The sequence below is a fragment of the Homalodisca vitripennis genome, chromosome 2 (genome assembly GCF_021130785.1).
Source record: "Homalodisca vitripennis isolate AUS2020 chromosome 2, UT_GWSS_2.1, whole genome shotgun sequence".
Classification (NCBI taxonomy): Eukaryota; Metazoa; Arthropoda; class Insecta; order Hemiptera; family Cicadellidae; genus Homalodisca; species Homalodisca vitripennis.
Genome location: NC_060208.1, coordinates 71,680,331 through 71,703,062, shown reverse-complemented (window position 1 = coordinate 71,703,062; position 22,732 = coordinate 71,680,331). Strand labels below are relative to the sequence as shown.

General features: G+C 32.7%; 1 protein-coding gene across 2 annotated transcripts in view; it reads left to right on the top strand.

Moving 5' to 3' along the window:
• The first annotated feature begins 4,071 nt into the window (after positions 1-4,071).
• The window catches only part of LOC124354141 (probable helicase with zinc finger domain), a 57,188-nt gene continuing 38,527 nt past the window's right edge, over positions 4,072-22,732 (top strand). For both annotated transcript variants that reach the window (XM_046804388.1, XM_046804387.1), the window contains exons 1-3: positions 4,072-5,083; positions 13,927-14,239; positions 16,171-16,371. In XM_046804388.1, coding sequence (XP_046660344.1) covers positions 4,360-5,083; positions 13,927-14,239; positions 16,171-16,371 — 1,238 coding nt within the window. In that variant the 5' untranslated portion in view covers positions 4,072-4,359. The remainder of the gene's footprint in view (positions 5,084-13,926; positions 14,240-16,170; positions 16,372-22,732) is intronic.

The window sequence follows — 22,732 nt, the reverse complement described above, 5'->3', positions numbered from 1 at the left end:
CAGCAGCAGGTAAAATCAACTATTTTACTATAGGAGGCTTCTTACATTGGGCAACTTTGTATACCACTTTATAAGAAGCTAATAATGCATTAAGTTATGTATGCTAATATATATGAAGCTATATATTAAGTTAAGTAGAGAATGTCTGGAACATGCGGACTTGTTTGTCTGCTGTTTTTAATTTTTGTTTTGCGTAAAAGTCCTGTGCTTTTCCATCCATTCTTTGGCGAAGAGTTTCCAAATGTCAATTATGTTTCCATGGAGGCATACATTCTATACATACAACCTTCATACAAATAACATATTGAGGATGTTCTTCACTATTTACTTCCACGCATATAAAACCATAATGTTTTCATTATTGAACCCTTAACTTTAGTTTGAACTGATATGTTTAAAAGTTACAGGAAAGAGATTGAAATCAGTTACAAGGGCAATCATATACAACATTGTAATCTGTTATTTTTCTACACTCTTAGCAATAGAACACTTTTGTGTTAGGTATTTTGGCTTTATTTCATATAATTGCGTTGTTTTGCCTGTGAAACAGGCATACAGCCTTACCGCCTACTGTGTGACGCCTATGCTGTTGTGTTTGTTCGCACAGCTACCTCCCACTTGAAAGCAATACTAAGGTTGTTTTAAATAAATAATATCGTATTACAGAACCTTCTTGCTATTTAATAAATTTTCACTTCTACGTCCGTTTTATTATTGACATAGAAATTTTAAGTGATTGTTTGTAAATTATTTGATTTATAACGCAGAAATAAATCAGCCAATTCTTTAAAGTAACTCCTGTTATTATATCTCAACTGATTAGTTTGTAGTCAACTTGCAAGTGTGTAGACCTTTTGTTTCGATAGTTGTAGTCATTCTTCCGTAATGGCGTAATCTATATAAATAAAAATTAATTTCCGTTCGTTAGTCTCGCTAAAACTCGAGAACGGCTGAACCGATTTGGCTAATTTTGGTCTTGAAATGTTCGTGGAAGTCCAGGGAAGGTTTAAACGATGAGAAAATATAACAAAATTGCAAGGAAAATACTAAAAACGACAATTTGATTTTCCCATACAAACTGTTCTTACCTGTCAAACGTTTAATTGATGTTTATGTATCGATAATTAGTTTAACAGCTGTAACAAATACAAATGACGAAGTGTCTCAGTATCATATGTTTACTTACTACTGCATGCAATTTTGGGTAAAACAGCTGTCGCCATTATAGGTTAACATTATTAGTGCAAGAAAACATTAATATCAGATACTGCTTAGAATGCCGAGAAGAAAACGACCTAACATAGGTCGTCGAAGTAGATCGAATGTGCGGCAAGCTACCTCACGCGCTAATCGCACTGATGACCAGCAAGAGACTGATAATGATGTCGTATTGGTATGGCACATTTTCGTTCTACAGTAAATCAGAATGAAGTGGATAGACAAAGAATGCAACGAGTTCGGGCACATCGATCACAACAGCAGCGAGCCCGGGAAAAGGAAATTGACCGATTCCGCAAACACAATGCTCCTGTGAACCTGGAACGAGCAGCATTCTTCTACGATCCAGAAATCGATTATAGTGCCGACAAATACAGTACATCCAAATAACGCTGAATGTTATTATCTTAGATTGTTATTGGTGAATGTTCGTGGTCCGACATTGTTTCAACAATTGAGAACAGTTGATGGACATCTGTGTGCTACTTACCGTGAGGCGTGTCAACTATTACAGTTACTCGAGGATGATTTACATTGGGATAATACGCTCAAGGATTCCATCATATCTTCACCACATCAAATTCGAACATTGTTTGCGATTATAATATCCACATGTTTCCCTTCGAATCCGAAAGATTTGTGGATGAAATATAGGGATGACATGTCTGAGGATGTGCTACATCGTGTGCGATGTCAAACTTCGAATCCTACACTACTAATTAATGCGGAAATTTACAATTAGACATTGATCATGATAGAATATATGTGTTTATTAATGGCAAATAAAGTACTGTCGTGTTTGGGCCTGACAGCACCCAATATTTTATGTCGAAGATTTTTGTTACACATGGTAAAGTATATCTTTATATGTTTACGCACCGCAAAAAAAGACAAAAAATATAGTTTACCAGAAAGCTTTAAATTGATTACCTGTATTGATTGCCTATTTTCCGATGTGATAATGATGATAATTTGACAATAAATGTGTTATATTTAATGTATGCAAAAATGTCATTGTTTATCATTTCTGATTCCAGGTGCTGAAACCAACAAAAAAGTCAGCTCTATGAATTTTTATACATACTGATTCGTGATGCTATTAATGCCGTTGCAAATGCAGAAAATGTGGAAAAAAAATTATGGTTGCCTGTAAAGTCGGTTTTACGGGCAAAGATTTTACGTGACAACGTCTTTTTCTCGGTAGAATATTTATTGATATGAATATTATTAAATTGCACAATAGGAACAAGGAATTGAATGAAAATAAGAATTGCACAAATTTTAACTATAGAAATATATTTTGTTTACTAAAACATTGTACATAATTTGAAATAAAACATTTACTAAAATTGGAATTTGAAATTATTGCTAAACACAGTTAAATTCTAACTCCGCGCGTGGTGATTGGTCGGTTTACTTCGTTTGTTTGGTCGCACTGTTATGACAGGTTAGAGGTTATAATTTGTTATTTTAAATGTTTGACTAGCAATACGCGCTGTTTCTTCTCAATCGACTGAATTACGATTGATTGCAGAGTGATTTAAACTAATAATTTACTTAACACTATCAACATTTGTCAATAGTATGACATAACCTATAAACTCAGTTTCTCAACTTTTGTGTCAATCTAACAATTAATCAATCAATCATAGTTTACGATAATGAAATATCAGTGTACAATTATTTACCTTTATTGTTGTAGTTGTTGTAAATGACGAATCTAAGCACTCCACATTTTCACGAATAAACATAGTTATCTGCTTTATCCCGTGCGGCGGACCCACAGTTATCTGCTTTATCCCGTGCGGATCCCGTGCGGCGGACCCACTGGACGGGCATCGTAACGTTACCGGGCGTTACACTTTTTCATGAGTGACTCCGAGCCGCAACCTAATTTAAGACGTTGTCACGTCAAAATTACAATTTTGACGGCCACTTACATTGGAAGCCCGCGCCATATGCACGAATACGCGCAAGGTGCGATGTCGTATGTTAGAAAATATGGCCGTCCAGACCTATTTATTACATTCACCTGTAACCCACAATGGATGGAAAATAAGAAAGAATTGCTACACGGCCAAACACCAATTGATAGGCATGACATCACTGCCAGAGTGTTTAAGCAAAAATTAAAATGTTTAATGAATTTCATTATAAAGCATCGTGTGTATGGCCAAGTACGTTTTTGGATGTACTCTGTTGAGTGGCAAAAGCGTGGTCTGCCACATGCGCACATATTAGTTTGGTTAGTTGATAAATTAAGGCCAGAAGACATTGATTCCATAATTTCAGCCGAGATTCCCGATGAAACACTTGACCCAAAATTGCATGCAGTAGTAAGTAAACATATGATACATGGACATGCGGAGTTTTCAACAACTCCCCCTGTATGGTCGACGGCAAGTGTTCTAAGCGATACCCTAGAGCATTGATTGCTGAAAACATCTCGGGAAATGATGGTTACCCGTTGTATCGTCGGCAATCAGTCGAGGACGGTGGGCGATCTGTAATTGTGAAGATAAAAGGACAACATTTTAATGTAGATAATCGTTGGATTGTGCCGTACTCGCCAATCTTGTCCAAAACTTTTGAAACTCACATCAATGTGGAATTTTGTAACTCTGTCAAATTGATAAAGTACATATGTAAATATGTTAACAAAGGTAGGGACATGTCCAAGAGGTAAGTGAAACGAAGTTCACCGGGTCAGCTAGTGTATTCATAAAAATCGAGTTACTGTTTGCAAATAAAATAATAAAGCAACACTTATGGATGTGGTAACCACTTCCTCTTTGTTAAAACTGTCTGCTACCAATCATACAATTTTTTGCTGCTACGAATTGAAGTTTTGTACACAAGATGGCGTCATAATTCAAGTGAAGTGCTATTAGTGTTAAGTGTTAGTTTTATTTGGACAATATTTCATGTTTAGGTGTATTTTAAAGGGGGGTTCGTTTATAAAGTTTGTACAGTATTCATTTTTAATCGATGTTGTGGGTTGATATTAAAATTTCCTTCACAAATATTTGCTTAAACGATTAAGATAAGTCTAACCCTCAATGGTTTCAATCCGATTCATGTTTATGCCTACATAATTTGTCTAAATCTGTTTAACTCGTTCGTGTTAGCAAATTTTAAAACATGAATGAAGTGGAAACTCAGGCTCAAGAATTATTGCGACACAAGGAATGGGCTTCAGCTTTAGGGCTTTTTGATCAATTATTGGGATATGCAGCAGTAAAAGGCTCTACCAAAGAAAGATTGGTCAGTTATTTGTTGGGGAGATCAGAGTGTTGCTTAGAACTTGGGAAACATGAAGCAGTGGTCTCAGATTGTAGAAAAATTATAAAGTTATTAGCTGGTTCAGAAAGTAGTAATAACTGTGGCGCAAGAGCAAGGAGGCGGCTGGTTCATGCTTTGTTTACACTACAAAGATTTGCTGAAGCTGAAGCAGCTGCTGCAGAATGGATAGCCTCCAGTGGTGGCATGAAAAATACAAATCCAGAGGCAGTGAAGATGTTGGAAAGAGTCCGAATTGGTTTACAAATGGCAAATGGTCAAAAGAATTTGGCAGGTAAAGGACCACCCCCTCCAGTTCCACAACATCCCAGAATGGAAGATGAAATGTTAGCCATAGATTATAGGTTGGAATCTCTCTTCAATCCTGCGTTGGATGATAGACCCAGAAGAAATAGGAAACATCCTGTTGAACTGATTGGAGAATGTAGTGGGGGTGATCCATCAATGCCCAATCCAGATTTTCATCAGCCTATGTTGAGTTTCAATCATATTCCAGTTGAATTGAGTAACATGCAAATAATAGATCCAATGAGAATTAATTGTCTGCAGCCACAAATTGATCACAGTAAGTATTGCTTATAATGGGTAGGGTACGATAAGCGGACCCGGTTTTTTATATCGAAGAATATAGTCATCGATACCTAATATTCGCACCTCAAATCCTAGACTATCAATCGATGTAAAAGTACCTATAGTCCTCAATAACAATCATATGTTTTAAATTAAAATATGAATTAGATATTTACAGTGATCAAACAAATTATTATAAAAAAATTAGGAAAACTGAAGACGACCATATTTACTTCTCTCATAGTTACAGTTGTTTCTTTCCCACAAATTTCACATAATGGGTTTTTCGGTACGAGTTCAACATGTTTAAGCCACGAAAAAGCAACGTCGTGTAGTTTTCTAAAATTGACTGCCATTTTTAATAATCAGAATTACTTATGTAAAATTCAAATATTGTCCTATGTGTATTATTTTAGAATGTTTACAGCTGTTGATGTAGATTATTTAAGTTAATAGTTCAAAATAATGAATTAGTATAAATTGATTATATCGATGGTTACGATTAAGTAATATCGTTTGCCAATTTCGATATAAAAACCGGGTCCGCTTATCGTACTCTACTCCTTATAATCACCAATGTTGGCTTTAATTTATGTGGAGATGGATTTCATGTTCAAAGCAGTAAAAACTGATAATTTGTAAAAACCAACCATCTTAGTCTGGTATAACTGATGCTAAATGTGATATCAAATGGTGTAGGAGCTGGTCAATAGAAAACTATTCAGTTTTAGCTGAATGTACTTGTTGATGTAATTGTTGATTAACTTAATTACATCCTATCAATACATAATAGCCTATTTATAAATTGAGTAGACAGTCATTATTTGTAGCCTAACATCCTATGACAGGGCAAACCAATACTATACTATCGATTGTCTTGTATGCTTCCGTTCTACTACTAGTACCTTATAAAAAAGGAAAATGCCTGGAAATTCAATAGGCTACAAAAAAGTGAACAATTATGTTCTGGAAGAGTTCATAAAATGGGTACTGTGGTATTATCTGGAGGCCACAATGTTATAAACAATTACCGGGGACCTAAAAAAACTACTATTTAACACATTGTGTGCGTGTGTCGCAGTCACCGGCGATCGGCAAAGTAGTGATGTGTGGCGATCACCGATGGCTGTGCCGCACGCGATGTGTAATAACAGACTTATTCAACTTACTGTGAAAATTACATGTAATTACAATGACTATTTTTCTGCCTCCTAAAAGGGAACTATGTCGGCCAAAAAGAGGCCACTCTGTTTTTATCTGCTACTTGTCATTACGTGAAACTTTACAGTTTAATTACATTTTACAATGGAATTTAAATTTATTTGAAATTAATAGATCATTTTTAATAAAAACAGTTTTATCAACAGATCTTTTTTATTTGTATCAATAAATATGCTAATTTTAAGTAAAATGCCCTGTTTTATACTTCTTTTGCTTTTATCTTTTATAATTTAGTTATAAAAAAATTAGCATTGAATTTAAAGAAACAACAATTTTTACTTGTCTTGACGTTATAGCAAAGTTAATGGATTTATTTATGGCGTGCAAAGTGTCAAGAGATTGCTCTCTCTAAATAGCTCTCTGTATGAAAAACGTCTGCTTTTATTGAACAGCTATTTTTGTTATTTTAAGTTTTTTTTTATTTAATGGTTCGAAACAGCAACACCATATGAAAGATAAGAAGTATGGATAGATAATCCCATAGTAGGCAGCAATCAAAGCTTTTCTGTTGACCAGATAGAACATGCACCTCAGAATGAAAATTCCAGAACTGCCTTTTTTTATAAACTTGTTCAATGTGGGCTCCAAACATTAGATGCTTGTTGAGAACAATTCCATGAATTTTCTCTCGACACCAGGCGTCACTTCGTGATTTCCAACAATAAAGATATGGAACCACGATTATTTGATTTGGTGATCGAATGCAATATACTCAATCGCTTGTTTTTTTCCATTCAAAAGCTGATCTGTGTGTGTGGATGTCGATGTCGGTGAGAAGGACACTGTCTCTATTTACTGCTTGTTATAGTTTTTTAGGTCCTTAGGTAAGAAACATTTCCATAATAATGGCCTCCGGATAATAACAAAGTACAGAGATGTTTTTACAATCTTTATAATTATGAAACATATAACAGCTCCAGCATGTTCTCAATGGGTGGCCTCCATTTAATCAGATATCACCATTTAGTTTAATTTTGTTTTGTGTAATTAATTATTTTTTTTTAAAATAATTTACTGACTTCTTTTAACCCTTCCCACGCCGTAGACGGATGTATTAGAATGGTAGGCTTTGACCAAAATGCTAAATACAGTTATATACAATACGATAGATTATGTGTCTTAGAGAGTTTTTTAGTTCACAAAAGGCCTTTGATATGCCTGGTGCACGCTCCATGCTTATGCTTAAATAGCAGTTGCCAAGGAGGTATTTATAAATGACCTTCACTCTGCGGCACGGGGAGGCGAGCGCCCTTTGTCTAAGTCCGAGTATCTGCTTGTCAGTTTTGCATCTCCTAGAGAGCCATAACCAAATATATCCGTAGCGTGTAATACTGCTTTCCCGGTTGTCATGAGCGTGCACGTCTACTACATATCTTGTTATTATTCTTCATTGTGTGGTAATGTTGTGATTAGATTGAAATATTTATCTCGTTTTATACTAAAATGTAATTAAACTTTTCAATTTCATTACATTTTACAATGAATTTAAAACTTATTTAAAATAAACAGTTTTGTAAATAGTTATTGTTTACTTTTATCAATAGATACGCTAATTTTAAGTAAAATGCCCTGTTTTATGCTTTTTTGCCAGCCACTTTTGAAGGCGTTTTGCAATCAACATACTTTTTTAATAATTTGTATTTGAAAACTCTGCCTAATTAACATGGACTTACATCAAAAAATTCCAGAATCTATTTAAATTTCATTTTTGAACCTAATTATCGTTACCAAAAAAATCATATCCTTTTCTTTGTCCATATCACTGGAAAGAGTATTCAATTATTCAATCTTGAAAAATGTATATCATTATCTTCAATAATGAGTGAGTTGTACAACATTTAAGAAATTAATGTCACATTGTTTCCGGTAGCCATGTCAACCAAAAATGTTTATATGTTAGTTCTAGATTGATTTTCATATAAGTCAATTGATCAGAAGTATACTATAACAATTTATTTTGAAAAGAACAGTTTTACAAACAATTTAATATAATATTAGTTTTAAAATACTGTATTAAGTTTTTTTTAGTGATTTTTTTTCCCCGAACGTCCAGTAAAATCGGACGTTGGCACTTCTCTGCCAACTTTTAATGTCTGGTAAAATCGAACATTGGCATTCAAAGGGTTAAATTATGTGATATTTAGAAAAGTGTAATACACTGCATGTAATCAAATATTTCAGAATTAAACTTTCATAAATAAATAAATATTAAAAATTTTGTTTTAAAACCCTTTGGAGACCAGTTGATTTTATCAAATGTGTAAACCGTGTGTATGTTCTTAAGATATTTCCATTTGACATCTAAAGATACAGAATTATGTTCATAAAGATGGTCTGAGTGAATTCTGGATTAGATTTTGATTTTATTAGTTAGTGTCTTTGAAGTGCCCTCCAAGAACATTAAATTATCAGATTAATAACTATGGTATGAAAGAGACAACATCTGTGATTTGCATTTGGTTTTACCCACTATCATAAAGATTGAAACTATACAGCGTACTTTCCACAAATCTGCCTGTATCATTGACCCTGACTTAACATGATATGAAATGAGTGATAGGATGATGCATCTCTTTTGTTTTTGCTTAAATGTGTTACAATTTAATGTTTACATAGCAAAACAAACACCTGGTCAATTTTAAAATTTAGGTTCACATTTTGGATAGTCAATACTTTGGTTACATATTAGTTACATTTTAGCCTATATTTCCTGATTATGAACAAAATTGATTATTTAGAAGCAAATTTTATCTAAATCTATTCTAATTTATCAGATTTTTCTTTATAAAAATTTTGGGTAGTAGCATATTTCATAAAAATTTATAGATAGGCTTAAAATTAAAATTCGCTTTTATTTTGCACATATAAAAAGCAAAATATTTGAGTTACATTTTATGTCAAATCAAGAATTAATCAAACGTATATAAATCAATTTGTATAACTTATAATCTTATAACATAATAATGCATAATAATGTCATGTTGATAAAAAAATAAAATGCTATGATAGTAATAGTGTTTTATGCACACATTGTAAATGGAAACATTTTGAGATTTACTGATGATATACAGTAGTAGCCTAAAACTACTTGTCTACCTATGTTTTATTAGCATTAGCTTTGATTGACATTTCATAGCTTGATATAATATAATAATGTATGTAATATAATAAGTCTAACTCTGAAATAACTTTTTATAATGTATTTAAACTTGGCTTATTTGCACCAACATATAATCTGGATAAATTTCAGTGTCATTCTTTAATTACAAAATAATAAACAAAATCATAACTCACTAAGTACCTAGTTAACATTCATGCATTAACCACAAACATAGGTTATGAACAGACAGAAAGCTTACTGTAACTAATTGGGTATGATACACCGGCAGCGTCTACTAGTGTAGCATGGCAGAATGGAGTGTGGCTTTTTTCTACAGGAAAAAATGTTGTTTTGCGGAGTGCTTAGATCACAGCATCTTTTTGTCATTGTGTTGAACCGGTATACAGTATTTATGCCAAACTCCTTGTAGTAGAGAAAACCATATGGTAGTATCTTCACAAGCTAGACCACTAGAGTGGTTGAAGCTATCAATAATTCCCTTAACTTGTCTTCAGTTTTAAAATGGTACTGCTACACTTTAAAGGTGTGCCTACACATTTTTTACATGTTATTTACCATACAGTATATTTTATCCGCTATATACCGTAAAATTATAGCAGACTTTATTTGAATAACCTTTTCTGTTAGAAAAGGTAATAATATCGAAGAATAAAAATGTTGAGTTATCTCTTAGAGAAATTGAAAAAAATCAAGATATTATTTGTAGAATATGTTAGATTTGTTGGTCTAAATAAGTATATTTACTATGGACAGAAATTACCTGTGATTTTTTTATTATTTAGACTTAAAGTTTGATTATGACTTCAAACCAGAAATTTTTGATGATTTCATAGTACATTTGGAGAAAGTAAATGAAGAACCACGAAAACGTTATTCATTCGCAAGTTTTTACTCGACTTCTCGAGTAAAAAAGAGCTCATTTCATTTTTTCCGTTTATAAATTGTTCATTAAGATTTTGAAGATTTTTCGTTTATTCATAGCAGATTCAACAACATTTCCAATAGATTGATTTGAAGCAGATTTGACTAAGTTTCCAGTAGACAGCTTAAGAAATTAGAAGAAAACACCGATAGATTCGGTTATTTTCAGTCGTGATTTCCTGTTAGATTTCTCAGACTCATTTATGGTACATTGTACACGAATTTACATTGATTTTCTGTTGCACTCAAAAGTGAGCTAGACCCCTCATATATATACTTTTATATATATATATATATATATATATATAAAAATATGATTTATAATTATGATCATATTCGTTGATATGTTGACTGTTAGAAATATATTAGGTAATAATATTATTATTGAGATTGATAACACATTAATAGTTATTACTTTGGTACAGTATATTTGTCTTTTCCTAAAAATATGTGTACAGTCATGGATTTGTTAAATTTTGGCTTTTTGTTAATGGTTAAGGTATTATTTAAACCATTGTAGATACATGAAAGATAAAATGTAATGATTCATTCAGTGCAGTTCCTGGAATCAAATCAGTGCTTACTTTGTATTTTGCAATGTTTAGATGAGTCACTCGCTTTACTTCACTAGTGTAATGTCCATTCTGCCTCTAGCAACAGTTTGATTGTACTTTTAGTTCAGTAATCCATTCTTGAAAAAAACACAATTTAACTTAGTTTTTCAGGATCTGGGAAATGTCATAAATTAACTTGGAAGCAAAAAGTGTTAAAATAAAAAGAGAGCATTGCACAATTAGTGTGTCATATTAATGTTCAGATAGTGAATTTGTTTGATGATTAGTGTATTTATATATTTACAGGTGCTATATGCAAGTAAAGTAACAACAATTTTTATAGAAAATTTATTTACATTGTAGTGAACAATACTTATATTTTCACATGATGACCAGCTCAGTTCATTTGTCTACTATTGATACAATTTTTGTTTGTGTGTTATAGAAGTTTTCTGCCTCATTTATCACTCAGTTCTTCAATTCAATTTTCAACTAATCGTCATTCGAAAAGTGTTTGTTTTTTCAACAAGATTTTCTTTTTGTTTAGTATTCAGATAATAGTCATCACTCTTAAATAAAAAGCATAGATATCTGGCAGCGTGTCCAGTATGTGGAAAATGTGGGAAGTGCGAGATTTGTACTTAAATTTACTTTGTGCAGAGAAAATGCGGGATATGTACAGGAATTTTGAGCAAAATGTGTAAAAGTTAACAATAAACTAAGCACAGCTAACACAGATTTTTTTGTTATCAAGTTCAAGGATATTGGACAGCACAGTTTTTGTGAATAGAAGGTAGAAGGGTTGTGTGATGAGTTGACAGTTTATGGCCGAGTGGCGAGTGCCAACAGTGAAAGTGCCATGGCATCGTGACAGCCGATCATTTAGTCCATCTATGTCTTACATAGTCTAGTTTGTGGTCATGTATGGCAGTTCGTGGTTGCCATAATTTGTTGTTAGATTACAAGAAACATTATACTTATGTTTCTATTACTACTATAAATAGCTCTTCTATTTTAATTTATGGAATGTAATATGTTTGTTGTTTTGTATTTGTGCTGATAAAAAAGTATTACAGGACAATTAATTTACTTCTTCAAATCCCTCACTTATTCAAAATAAATTTAAATTTATGCAAATAATGTCATTGGGACAAAATGTTTAAATGTTATTTTTTTTAAATCAACAATAGAAAGAACACAATTAAAAAAATGAATCATTTTAATGTATTATATATGTTTTTAAGGCAGTAATTAAACATTATCTAGTCTTGGGAAAGACTCGTAAGGACTGCAATTTTTGGTTTGATCGTCCTGGAACTTTAAAGATATGTATATGTACTTAAAAATGCGGAAATTGTACAGGAATTTAATGATTGAAGTTGGCTGGACACCCTGTCCAAGTTTGAATATTAACCACAAACTAGTAGAACTACAATAGCAGGAGTTCATTAAAATTGAGCATGTTCATTTCTGCACTTATACGTATAAAGCAATTTATTTAAAAATAATTCCATAACTTCCAGTTTTTATGTCAGAAAGAACGAAAAAAGGTATAGTTGTTTGGGGCTTTTCAACCAAACTGCAGCTTTGAAAATTCGTAACTCGAAAACATGTCAACCAATTAAGACCAAATTTGTGTACAGGATAAATCCAAGTGTACTGTGTTTGAGTATAAATTTAAGAACTATATGAAAGAAGTTGCTATTAAATTATCTTAGTAACTTTTATTCTTAACCAGACAGTTAAAATAATTCAGCATTGTCCTTGTTATAGAATTCAAGTTATTATCTGGAACATACAATTCTATTAACCACTATTTTAAATTTTAACATGGGTTTAACTGGGCAGGTTTTGATACTTGGTGAAGCCGGCACTTGTTCGTTTGAATGTACAGACTACCGAGGCAATGCTGACCTTATCTGTGTTATTCATCACGTGACAACTCACAATATTTTAGTTATCACTTCGCTCCTGGCAGAAAATTTAATCAGGACATTTATCATTAATCTTAGCCACAACACAAGTCTGTGAATGTGTAGCATTTGAGACTGCTCATTCGCTTTCACTGGTTTCCCACTACATAACAGTGATAGCAACCCCTCTCCCACAAAAATTCCCCATGAGAGCTGTAATCTTACTTACCAAATATCTCTTTATCAGAAATTCTTTACCCTTAATACATCTCACCTTCAGTTTCATGAAGTAAATTGGTGACAAATCGAATTCTCCAAATTTGTTTTAAGATTGTCAAGACTGGGCTGCTTGCAAAACCATTCCACAAATTGTGTTAATATTTGGCAAAGTAGGTTTTAAAACAAATACAGTATATTCCCAAGCCTGTCTTGTGGTTTGTAATAGAGATTTTAAACAAAAAAGTTATTTTGTATTCTTAGTACTGGCTATCCTCCACTATATTTCCAGTATCGCTTTAAAGCTAGCAAGATAAGACTGTGTCTTAAAGCAGTAGTATGTATTGTGGCTGGTGATAAGGCTTGCAAAGAAGTAAGTGAATTACTAAAACTTGTCAATGAAAATGGTTATTTCCAATACTACATTGAGATAAATTTAAAAATAATGATGGTGATTAATTCGGCCCATTCCAAATCCCTCTTTGAGGCTGACGAGATAGAATTGTTGGTCAAACTAGTATATTTTCAATACTAACCTGATTCTGGTAGGAAAGGATCTCTGATAAAGCTGGCGTATTCCCAATATCACATCGAGGTTGGTGGAAAAGAGGGGAAGTGAGGGGAGAGAGAATGTGTGCACTACTAAACAGTAGTGTGTCTGTGTTGAATAAATAAAAACATCAGCATTCAACAATTTATCAGTATGAATCCAAATAGCTTCCCGAATAGATAAAACACTAGTAGCCATAAAATAAACTCTCTTGTTGATACTATTGGAAGAAAAGTAAACTGTAAAAATAGGTATTTTATTAAAAAAAAGAATGATGTTAGATTGAATGATTGTTCTGCTGAAAAATATGGTCTCTGTTAACTTAGTAAAAATCTGTCACAGTGGCTGCTCTGAGAATATCAGAAGACATGAAGGTGCTCCCACCCTCAACTACTCAGATGCAGCAACATCAAATCCAGATGCAGCAGCATCAACATCAGCAACAACAACAGCATCAACAGCAGCAGCAACAACATCAGCAGCAACATCAGCAGCAACAACAGATAGTGACAATGAGTGGGTTCTCTTGCACCTACTGCTGCTTGACGTTTGCAGACCGGAACGACCTTAGAGCTCACTGTCAGACCGAGAGTCACCAAAGAGTCATCATGTCCGACGAGGGCCGAGACTGGAAGTGGCGACCACCACCTCGTGGGTCAGTATTCTTTAGTTTGAGTGTTTTATGTATATGGGTCATAAATTTCAAGTTAAGTTATAAAATAGTAATAGTATCTGAGCTATATTATATTGTGTTTTTTTATTCAACCATGTGATGCTGTACTCTATTTTCCAGAAAAATTGCAAGTTTATTATAGAACACTAAAAAGTTTCATTTAGTTTAAAGGTGAAGTAAATGAAAATACCCTGTATGTACAGTATTTCATTCATAAATGTTTTCAGATTTTTAATAGGCTTTCAGCAATCTTATATACAGGATCCACCAATGAAATAGGAAGATTTATGAAATTATTTTATTGTTATGGAATTATTTATTTAACAATTTTTTATACATAAATAGGTAACAAAAGGTTAGCCATTTGATTTACAATGTCAAAAAAATTATCTTTTGAATATTACATTTGGCAGATGTCCTTCTGTTGACATTTATACATTCTTGAGGTCGAGTTTGAAAGTTTTGCATAACTCTTTGAAGCGTATCGACAGGTATTGTTGCAATCTCGTCACAAATCCATTGTTCGAGGGCTGGGATTGTATTGGGTGGATCTGTTGAACACACTATCGTCTATAGGTATCCCCACAAAAAGAAGTCACAGATAGTTAGGTCAGGAGATCAAGGGGGTCAATTGATATCCCCATTTGAAGGTATGATACAACAAAGTGATATAACAAAGCATTTGCAGCATTTATTGAAATTCTTGCAGTGTGGCTTTGTTGCCCCGTCATGTTGGAAAAGTGTATTTTCATTCACGAAAAAACCGGTCAAGTTATGGTGTGAAGAAGGTCTGGATCATTGCAACGTATCGCTCAGTATTATCGTTAATGGTATTTTCAGCATGATCCTAAAAAAATTATGGGCCGATGATTCCATTTGCCGAAATCGCACACAATACTATCACTTTCTGAGCGTGAATTGGTGTTTCAAGAAACAATAGAGGATTTTCATTTGTCCAGTATCTGAAATTTTATTTATTAACAAAACTGGAGAGGTGAAAGTGTGCCTCATCACTCATCCACAAATTCTTAACTTGGTTATCAATTACTTCCAACCTGGCAAACATAACCTCACAAAATCGGATACGCTTGAAATAAGAGGTTAAACAACCTGTATTTTGTAAGGGTGGTATAAAAGATCTTGTTGGAGAACCCTTCTCACGACGTCCCCTAATCGAAGACATGTAGTGTGTCGTATGGCCGATCAACCTGGACTTCTCAACATTGCTTGTCGAACACGTTTCATATTTTCAAGGGTTCAAACTGTTTTGATACTACCACCACATTTTGTTATATGTTGATTTTTTATTTTAAGTTATCAATTCAATTTTAAGTCAATTTTAAGTACAAAAAATAAAAAAGTATGATTTTTAAACTAAAAATGAGCAAAACACACCTTGTTGATTGTTTTTTGAATTGACATACATCTTTTAAATTGATAAAAATCCAGGTACAACACATTTTCACTTTAATAAGAAGGACCACTGACATATAATTATGTCAGTGGTCCTTCTTTAGTCGATGTATTAACCTGATAAAAGGCACTAAGGGGTTAATATCCCTTTAGTTACAGTCACTTTTGTCTTATGATATGGACATTGTTTTAAAACATCATTTTCAGAGGATTTTGGAAGTCAAAAGATCAGTTACATAAATGTATAATGGATAGTGTAAATAGTATTTTACTGTCTATACACACAAGCAATGCAATCAATAAAGTCAAGGAAACAAACATAGACTGTTAGACATAATCATATTTAAAACAAAGGAATAGTTTTCAAACATCTTCCACTGGCTTCACAATTATTTTTATAAATACGATAATTAACATACGTAAAATTAAAAAAGTTACAATTAAAAATAACTTAGTCAGAAAAATCTAAGGTTGTTAGCTGATGAGATGTTATTGTGCAGATACACATCGGAGAACTACAGCCAGTGTGAGTCCTGGGCCGACACCGGTGTGTGCCGTTACGGGGCACAGTGTGTGGAGGCTCATGGACCTGCTGAGCTGCAGGAGTGGCTTGAAAGGTTTGAGTACCGGCGTATGAAGTTGCAGCGTGCCAGTGAGAAGGAACTCTACGGAAAATCCTACACTGAACAGCTCCTGGAAAGGTGAGTCAGATTTCTTGGTCAGATAACAATCCAGAATATCTAAAGTATGGCCTCTTGTTTAAAGTTAAAGCAATAGAGAGATGATATCTTTGCGAGCCTAAGGAATGTGTTTGTTTCTCTAGCCAATCCTCCTGCTATCACCTGACCTATATATGTCGATCATTACCTAGTTCTGTGGTATTGGGGAGTGGAAGGGTGGTGGTACAAGCGAAAGCCTGGTTGTCATAACTACAGGAATGTACTGGTTGGAAGACGTTTCCCCCTTCCTGCACACCTTCTCCTCACCCCCCAATGAAAATAAGTCTTCTCCCTACATGTATGTAGTAAAATAATTTAATGAGTGGTTGCAATTTGTATCATGGATCTTAACCTCATCGGTCTTCAAAGACTAATTAAATTGGCTTTTAAAGTCTGTTCTCACAAAACCACATGATACAATCATGAGAGAAGTGTGTTTGATATTACTGTGTGGACCACTAAATCAGATTGAAAACGGTTTTCCTAATAATTAGATGTTCATTTGGTAATTAGATACACCTTATAGAAAATTAAATAACAGATCTTCTAAATAATTCAATTATTGCAATATATTTTGTTATCTTAATTTATTCTATTCCATTTTTTTAAATCTGAACTAAAGTTTTTTTAATACGAGGCATGTTTTTAAAGTAAGTACCATTTTGATATAAAATAACCAACAAGTAAATTTTTTAAACAAAACTTTATTTACCTGAAAGAGCAATTTCCATTATTATTAAGGCACTTGTCGTATCTTGGGACCAGCTTTTGTATGCCATCGTCAAAGAATCTTGCCGCCAGACTGGACAACCACTGTTGCACAGACGTTTTTACTTCATCATTGGAATGACGCTTCCCTGCCAAATGCGTCTTCAAGTGCAGAATCAAATGGTAGTCGCTAGGCGCTAGATCGGGACTGTATGGAGGATGGTCTAATTGTTCCCAGCCAAATGAAGTGATGAGCTCTTGCGTTCGATTTGCTGAATGTGGACAAGCATTATCGTGGAGCAAAACAACGTCTGCACTCAGCATGCCACGCCTTTTGTTTTGATTGCGCGGTGCACTTTTTTTAAAGTTTCACAGTACGCGGCTGCATTATTCGTTTCACCATGAGAAAATTGACCAACAACACACCCTGCCTGTCCCAAAAGACAGTGCACATGATTTTCTGGGCAGAAATTGTTTGCTTGAATTTGACTTTTCTAGAGGATGTTGAATACCGCCATTCCATTGACTGTTGTTTTGATTTTGGTGTAACGTAGGCTACCCACGTTTCATCGCCTGTAACGATATTGCTTAAAAAATCATCGCCCTCGTTACTGTAACGCTCGAGAAAGCTCAATGCACTGCCCAATCGTTTGGTTTTGTGCTCATCATTCAAAATTTTTGGTACCCACCGTGAACACAGTTTCCGATTTCGTAGAGAACACTTCTTGATACAGCAGGAGATTTTTCAGCTAAGGACGAAATTGTGAACCGTCTGTTCTCTTTCACTTTACAGTCCACTTTTTGATCGAGATCATCTGTAATGACTGAAGGTCGCCCACTTTGTTCCTCATCATGAACGTTTGTGCGGCCATCTTTGAAGGCCCTAACCCATTTCCGCACCATTCCTTCACTCATAATGTTTTCACCATAAACTTCACTGATTTGACGATGAATTTCAATTGCTTTTAAGCCTTTAGCACATAGAAAACGAATCACAGCATGCACTTCACAGTCGGCGGGATTTTTGATAGTTGGCGGCATTTTAAAATCACGTAAACGAACGAAGACTCGATTAAACGGCGTCGTAATGGCGTCTGTGGCTTCCCAACTGATGTAGCTACACTACGTGCATGCGTTAAACGGCAACTGCAGCGCTGCGGTGGCATAATTTAAAAACGGTACTTACTTTAAAACATGCCTCGTAGCTGTGTTGACTTTTTGATAATTAATTTTGTTGATTATTTTGCTTTTTTCTCTTTTATGTTACTTCTTTTGTAATGAAAGAGATATAGTGATGTGTAATTTTATGTAATTCTGAATATATGATAGCTGACATCTGAAAAAGACAATTAAGTTATTATTTTTTTATGTTATACAATACTATTTTTATACTTGTAATTTATTCAATAATATAAGTAATTTATGTATTGAGAACTACATTTCTTGAATTAAATATATATATATATATATATATATATATATATATATAAATGAGTAAATACTAGTAACAATAATTATTGAATTTGTATTCCATAATGTTTTATGGTTGTGCAGTATTGTTTCTGGTCAATTTTTGTTGTTGATAATTTCAATCTAAAAAAAATCATTTTCCAATGGAAAATAATTTTTTTTTTATTTGCTCATTTAACACAATACCGTAACATTTTTGTCAGTCATGAAAAAAATGAAATAAAATTGTTAACATTTTTGCCTTTTTTATTTGTTGTGCTTTCAATTTTGTAAAATAGAATTATGAGGTTTATCCAGAAAGTAACTGCCAGTGTAGGGTTCATGGAGATGTCTGATATACTGAGAAGTTTTAGGTCCATCCCCAAAAATTTTACTCGAAATTATGAGTATTTAAGCTTTTTGACAGTTGTTTTTATACATGGGACTCTTACAAACCACAGCACTATTTTGCAGTGAGCTATAGGTAATTGTGTCATAGCAAAATCAATAAATATTGATCTCTGATAGTAAGGAAACATTTTTAATGGAGGAAAAATAAATTTAAGATAAGATGGAGAATTAAATTAAATTACTTATTTAAAATATAGAAAAAAAACTTGTTGGAGAATTACAATAACATTGTCTTATTTTGCTAATGGCAAAGAGTTTCAAAATGCTGTGACAGGATGGTAAATTTTTATACAAAGGGTATTTCAAAGACTGTTTAAAGATATGATAAGTGCTTGAATCGTATATAATAACGTTTTTGTATCTTCTGTGATTTACTTTTTATTTCAAAACAGAGGTTACTTTCTGGATAACACTTGTATTATCTTATAGAATTTTTTGAGACACCTGAAAGAAAAGCTGGAGTAACAAAATTTTTCAGGACGCATCAGCTGACATGTAACTAACTCAAAGTAAACATCATTAGTCTTGTTGACATTTTGAACAGGAGCTTGTGTTTGCTATTCTTAATTCAACCACTGCATTGAAAACACACTAACCAATACTGATAACTTTTTATTTTATGAGGCCTTTCAATAACAAGGCTATCTTTTTCAGACACATTACAAAAGTAAATACAAAACGTAAAATAGTTTATTTTTATTAATAGCTAGACGTATGAGATATTAATATTAATTTGTCCTGTGTGGCGTAGTGTGTAAAATAAAAATAAATAACACTGGAATTATACTGTATAAACTTTGGAAGTTATTTTTGTAATTAATTGAAAATAATATTGCATTTTGTATTGATCCCTCTTCTTGATTTAATAAATATTCTTTGCTTGCTTGATTTATGTAATACGATTCCCATGCATATCTTTTGATAAATGTGTCCATGTAGTACTAATCCAATTTGTATTTGCGTCTTTAATTGATAAGTGTTCTCTTTGACTTTTTGTAATGTTTCTTTTTAGCTTCTTTTAAACATATATTCAACTAAATCTGTTTTATATCCATTACAAACAGCAACAATTTTTATATACTGCAGTTCTCGTTTAAATCTTTCTTGTTATAGAGGAATGTTTAATAATCTATAAATCAATGAATGACTGAAGACTGCTTGTTTGCTTGTTTTTGTGCTGGTGGACTATTTGATTCATTTGTTTTAAAACGATCAGTGTGGGTTGGTTTACGATATATATATATATATATATATATGTATATTTATGGAACTCTAATCGCTTATCTGAAAAGGAAAGTGAGTTGTTGGGTTCAATTTCATGAGTAAATTTAATGCTGGAGTAAAAAATGAAATTAGTTGATTTATAAACTTATTAAGGCTTTTATTTTTGTTGAACACTGCAAATATATCGTCAACATAACAAATCCAAATTCTAGGAAAGTATGGTAGAGATTCTTTAACTAAATTTCGAAGTGACTCACAAAAATATTGGCAATGAAGCAAGACAAAGGGTAAGCTTTTGAATTAAAAACAGTTCTGAACATTATATAGATTTAATTAGAAGCAAATACTCTTTAACTTCTTTGTTTTTTTAATGTATAAACTGAAGCCAGTCTTGTATTAAAAGAACCATAGTCTTCATAGATACATTAGGGTATAGAGAAGTAACATCAAAAATACTAAGTATTCGTCATCTTCAATTTCAGTATTTTTTTCTAAATTTAAAAATTTATATCTGTTTTATATTGCCAATAAAGGAGATTGTGGTAGCTCTTTCAGTCTGGTTTGAAACCATTTAGATAGTAAATATGTTGGAGAGTTTATTGATGAATCTATAGGTCTCATTTCCTTTCCAGGTTTGTGATTTTTTGGTTAATAGTATAATCGAGGTAGAATGAGGTTTGATATTACAAGCTTTCTATATGTTTAACTAGGCCTCACAAAATAAAATGTTATCAGTATTGGTTTGTGTTTTTTTTTTCAATGTAGTGATTGAATAATTAGTCTTTCTAAAAAAACTTAATTTGTGGGTTGCGAAAACAATCACCTTCCCTTTACAAAGTCTTTGTTTAAACTAAAGTGATATCTATGTGCACCACAATACTGCCAAGGGATGCCTGCATAGCATGCATATGAATCATATGAATTCCAGAATCTTGTCCACCATCTGGCCAGATGTTATAAAATAATAACAGATAAATAATGGAGTTTATGTGCAATATGTCACTTATTTCCATATTAGTCTTAGTATATCACACATTGACATAGTGTTAATAGTTTTCATAGTGTTAATAGTTTTAGTTCACAAATTAATTATGTTTTGCAATGAAAATTTATCTTATGAAAATTTCAAACTCATAGTACAAACAAATGTCACATAAAACAGGTTTAACCCTAGAAGTGGCAATGCTAAACTTCCACAGTGGCAAGCTCTTTTTGGCCACTTTGCAGAGTATTTTTTAGAAATTCACCAAAAATATATTTTTTACTCTAACCTAGTCATGTTGCATGTACTGAATTCTTCAGAAAGAGTTGAATTTTCATATTATGACAAAATAAAATGATTTCTTTAAACCTGAATTGGACTTATCATGTGAAAAACCAATAAATGTTGATTGACCGAACTAAAATTGTAACTTTGACACTTTGTAAAATATAATAAAAACATAGTTACAGAAAATCCATTATATACCAAAGGTAGAAACAATAATTACCTACAAATACCAAAGGAAAAAGTTTGAAAATTATAAAAAAATAAAATTTTTTGCAAAATAGCAAAAAAAGTTGTTTTGTTGAAACTGGTAAAAAACAACCTAAATGCTGTAGAATCTTTGCATACTATATTTTATTTTGAAGAGAAAGAGTTTTTCTACAGATCTACCAGATCAGTTTATTACAGTAAATTATTATTTTTAGTTTTTTGTTTGTGATCAAACTTGAAAATGAAATTTGGTACCAGGAAACAGTGAATAAACAAACTAACACAAGATCGTAAAAACAATGCCAAATTTATTACAAACCAAAAAGATAGACAATGTTATAATAATAAAGAAAATATATAGCTATATGTACAAGCCAAGAGAAACGAAACAGTCACGTAGGCCTACTCAGCTAGTTTTGCCACAGACCGTGGGAGAAAACTTAGGATTATTTCAGTTAGTACCATTGATTATTTCATCGTGATGTTGATGATACTATATGAAATGTATTTGAAATTTAGTGGTGAACGCAACTGTGCAAACTAGGCGTAAAAATGATTATCGGTTGCCTAGCAATAAGCGGCAATGTGAAGCGACTTCTAAGACGTCGCTTGCCACGTCACGGCGGCGTAAATAGAATGTCTCAGACGTCGCTTGCCACTTAGAGGGTTAATAAACCATTTAAAACAGAAAAATCTAATTGTTTAATTATTTTGGTATATTTCTCTTATTTGATGTTTTCTAATAACAATAATTAATAAGTCATATATTGGTTAAATCTTCAACCAAATAACATTACATTTATAAAAAACTTTGAATTGACTAACAGACTGAGGTTAGATCAGAACAAATTGTTGCTATGTATTAAAGGATTAGAGTTCCTTTTAACTTCTTTTTCTTCATTTATAATGCAAATTGTATTAGTTTTGATAAAACCTGTTGGAATACATCAAATGGTAAAAGTTTTTGGAATAGGAAAAAGTATGTAATATACTTAGAACATATTTTACTAGTATAATATAATGTGAGAAAATTTGGTAGCTTCTATAAAACGTAGACTGCCAGAAGTAAGGTAG